This window comes from Seriola lalandi, unplaced genomic scaffold (assembly GCF_002814215.2).
Source record: "Seriola lalandi dorsalis isolate HSWRI2012SDOR001 ecotype SW California unplaced genomic scaffold, Sedor1 jcf7180002035489, whole genome shotgun sequence".
In the NCBI taxonomy this organism is placed as follows: Eukaryota; Metazoa; Chordata; class Actinopteri; order Carangiformes; family Carangidae; genus Seriola; species Seriola lalandi.
In genome coordinates this window covers 1-1,437 of record NW_019506065.1, presented here as the reverse complement: position 1 = coordinate 1,437, position 1,437 = coordinate 1, and the positions used below count along the sequence as shown (strand labels likewise).

The 1,437-nt window shown below is 47.0% G+C and overlaps 1 protein-coding gene across 1 annotated transcript; it reads left to right on the top strand.

The window, feature by feature from the left end:
- Positions 1-85: 85 nt before the first annotated feature.
- Positions 86-1,398, top strand: LOC111647567 (uncharacterized; the record flags this gene model as incomplete). The annotated part of the gene is made up of 2 exons (XM_023397190.2): positions 86-327; positions 1,289-1,398. Coding segments are annotated over exons 1-2 (305 nt in total), but the record flags the coding sequence as incomplete, so codon positions are not given.
- Positions 1,399-1,437: the final 39 nt, after the last annotated feature.

The window sequence follows — 1,437 nt, the reverse complement described above, 5'->3', positions numbered from 1 at the left end:
ATATTGTATTAAAATAGGACATTTTGATATTTTTATTTCACTCCAAAAACTTGGCGCTACTAAATATGAAGTGCAGATCTACATGAACATGCGAGGGTCTTTATTACACCTTAAACCTGGTTTGTGCAGAGGATGCAGCAGAGCCAGGAGCAGCAGCAGGAGAAGCTCCAGACTCTGCAGGAGGAGCTGCAGACTCAGAGGCGGCAGCGGGGCGAGGAGGAGGGGGAGCAGGGGAGGAGAGACCAGGAAGCTCTGACCCTGCTGACCCAGCAGGCCGAGCGTGCCGAGGAGTCCGCCAGAGAGCGAGCGGAGAAACTGAAGGAGAAGGTCAGTATTCAGAGCTGACCCCACCCCCTCCACAAGGTCTGAAAATCACAGAGCAGCGGGGCGGTGGGGAACATAAAGAATGATTTCTGCATCCCTCAGCAGAAAATATAGATAGATAGATAGATAGATAGATAGATAGATAGATACTTTATTTATCCCCTCGGGGAAATTCATGTGTCTGCATTGTAATAGTTAAACAGCAGTGACATGTCAGAGGCTCGTTAGTCACCAAACGACGCCGGGGTTCCTGAGGCTGGTCCACAGACCGCTCTGTGGTTTATCCTGCGTCATGCAAATCAGTTGTTTTCTCACGGGTGGCCGTGACTCGTCTGATCTCAGGCTTTTATGCAAATCAGATTCAAAGGAAGTTGGGTTGTTGTTCCAGTGAAACACAAAACACACAAATCTAACAAACACAGGTGTGAGAGCAGGTCACCGCCGTGGCTCAGCTGGTTTGACTTTACTGAGAATCTGGTCTTTGTGAGGAGTTCCTTAAATATTCAGCACTGTGCAGTAAATGTGACATAAATAGTTTCTATTAGCAAAGAGTAAAAAGCGAAGTCAGATCAGTATTTGCGGTGCCTCTCCCCCTTTGACTTTAAACCAGCTCCAGTAGGTCGTTCCAGCATCTTGGAGAACCCATGGTGTCTCTGTGTCTTCATGTGATCCCAGACTGACTCCATGATGAGTTCAGGGCTCTGCGGGGGGGTCAGACCATCTGCTGCAGGTCTCATTGTTCTTCTTCTATGACTCTGTCTGTGTGTTTGGACTCATTGTTCTGCTGCTGAACGACTCTGAGACTCTGAGACCAATCAGACGCCTCCTGGTGTTGTTGTGTGACCCTCTTTCACAGCACATGTATATCCTGACATGCAAAACGAAATCCCAGGCACGGAACATAAGTTGAAAGGCGAAAACATAAAAAATAATTAGGAGACAATTTCTGTGTTTTATTTTAAAGGAAATCCAGTTGGCTCAAGCTCTGTCCACATCCAGTGACTGGTGCCTCCGACACTCTAAAGAAGCAGCTGCCAAATCGCAGCTGGAGGAGGAATTCTCTGCTCTCAGATTGTGAGTGCGCTCAGAAATATACAGTATAAATATATATAT